The 2,117-nt window shown below is 39.6% G+C and overlaps 1 protein-coding gene across 1 annotated transcript in view; it reads right to left on the bottom strand.

The window, feature by feature from the left end:
* SLC36A2 (solute carrier family 36 member 2) overlaps positions 1-2,117 on the bottom strand; it is a 59,171-nt gene that overhangs the window by 39,233 nt on the left and 17,821 nt on the right. The window contains exon 7 of the mRNA XM_004371324.2: positions 161-259. Coding sequence (XP_004371381.1) covers positions 161-259 — 99 coding nt within the window. The remainder of the gene's footprint in view (positions 1-160; positions 260-2,117) is intronic.

Raw genomic sequence — 2,117 nt, 5'->3', positions numbered from 1 at the left:
GACAACTGATCCAAGCGAAGCCAGAGGTTACTTTCTGCCAAGTGTATTTTCCACTAGGCCCATACAATGGCCAAGAGGACATGGAAACCAAGAGCTCCCAGCTCCATTTCAGAAGGTGACTCACAGCGCCAAGGAAAGTCCACCCCAATTCAAATCTTACCACACCAATGCTTTCAAATGAAAACATAGCTGTTCCAAAGAAGAGAGGGTAGGTCTTCCAACTTGCTACCAGTGGCAACCTGCCGGGGTCTGGAATTCCCTACAGGAGAGAAAAATGGGATAAGGTATTCACTCTCAAAGCACATTTGAGGTCCTTTAAGAGGGGGGTTGATGAATTCATGCATTTGAATTATGGTGTTGGCAAAGAATATTGAATATACCATGGACTGCTAGAAGAATGAACAAATCTGTCTTGGAAGAAGTACAGCCAGAATGCTCCTTAGAAGGGAGGATGGCAAGACTTCATCTCACATAATTTGGACATGTTATCAGGAGGGACCAATCCCTGGAGAAGGACATTATGCTTGGTAGAGAGTCAGCAAAAAAGAGGAAGACCCTCAACAAGATGGATTGACACAGTGGCTGCAACAATAGCTCATATATAACAACAATTGTGAAGATGACGCAGGACCAGGCAGTGTTTATCATTCTGTTGTACACAGGGTCGTTATGAGTCAGAATCGACTTGACAGCACCTAATAACAACAACAAGAGAGGGATAACTCTGTGAGTAGACTTGAATCTTGCCAAGAAGTTTAGGAAACTTCAGAGAGAAGTAGGCAAGGATCAAAGCTGCTGTTAACACTGCACAAAATCGAAGAGCCAGAGGACAGCAACTTAGAGGAAGTGTTAGAGTATTGATGGATAGTACCTTATGGCGGGAGTTTGGTTTATCAGATACCCCCAAAAAGAAAAAAAAAAAAATCTTACGCTTCATAAATTAATCCCACCCTAAAGCGCCCAAGTACACTTTTGAATGGAGAGTGTTCATGGGTGTAAGAAATTACTGTGACTATAGTTATAGTGATATTCTAAGGAGCCCAAAGAAATTACTTAAAAAAGAAAGTCCTCTTTTTTTCTTCAATGAGCCATAAGTTGAAGAGGACAAAAGTATCTGGAGTAAACATTTTATATATCCTGCACCCTAGAATGTGCAAATTATTGCAGAACCATTCCAAAGGGCAACCACAATCCAAAATTGAACCAGAGGTAGTTATTAGGAAATTCAATTTTGCAGAAGTCATCTCTGCTGCCTAAAGAGTATACGACTGACATGTTATTCTGAAATATGACTAATTCATTATTTTTACTAAATTCCATGGACAGTGTAATTTTTTTTTTCTTATGGCTTCTGAAAGCGAAAATATCTGAAAGGTGTTAGGTACACCAAAGGGCTTCTGGGGTTTAAATTTTGATGTAGCCTTGTCCTTTATAAAAGAAAAATCAGAAAGTATAGACAAGTAGGATGTTGAGGGATAATCAATATCCAAAACTCACCTTGTCAAAGACATTTTAACTAACATCATGATAGATTTACTGTGATCTTTTTGAGACTATTTAAACCTTGCTCGTGGAGAACGAAGAGAACTTGAAGCACTTACTGATGAAGATCAAAGACTACATACAGCCTTCAGTATGGATTACACCGTGACATAAAGAAAACAAAAATCCTCACAACTGGACCAATGAATAACATCATGATAAACGGAAAAAAGATTGAAGTTGTCAAGGATTTCATTTTACTTGGATCCACAATCAACGCCCATGAAGCAGCAGTCAAGAAATCCAACTACGCATTGCATTGGGCAAATCTGCTGCAAAAAACCTCTTTAAGGTATTGAAAAGCAAAGATGTCTCTTTAAGGACTAAGATGTGCCTGACCCAAGCCATGGTGTTTTCAGTTGCCTCATATGCAAGTGAAAGCTGGGCAATGAATAAGGAAGAACTGATGCCTTTGACTTATGGTGTTGACCAAAAAAAAATAAACCTGTCTTGGAAGAAGTACAACCAGAATGCTCCTTAGAAGCAAGGATGGTAAGACTGCGTCTCACATACTTTGGACATGTTATTAGGAGGGACCAGTCCCTGGAGAAGGACATCATGCTTGGTAAAGTAGA

This window comes from Trichechus manatus, unplaced genomic scaffold (genome assembly GCF_000243295.1).
Source record: "Trichechus manatus latirostris isolate Lorelei unplaced genomic scaffold, TriManLat1.0 scaffold00011, whole genome shotgun sequence".
NCBI classification, from domain to species: Eukaryota; Metazoa; Chordata; class Mammalia; order Sirenia; family Trichechidae; genus Trichechus; species Trichechus manatus.
This window is presented reverse-complemented; position numbering and strand designations above follow the sequence as displayed.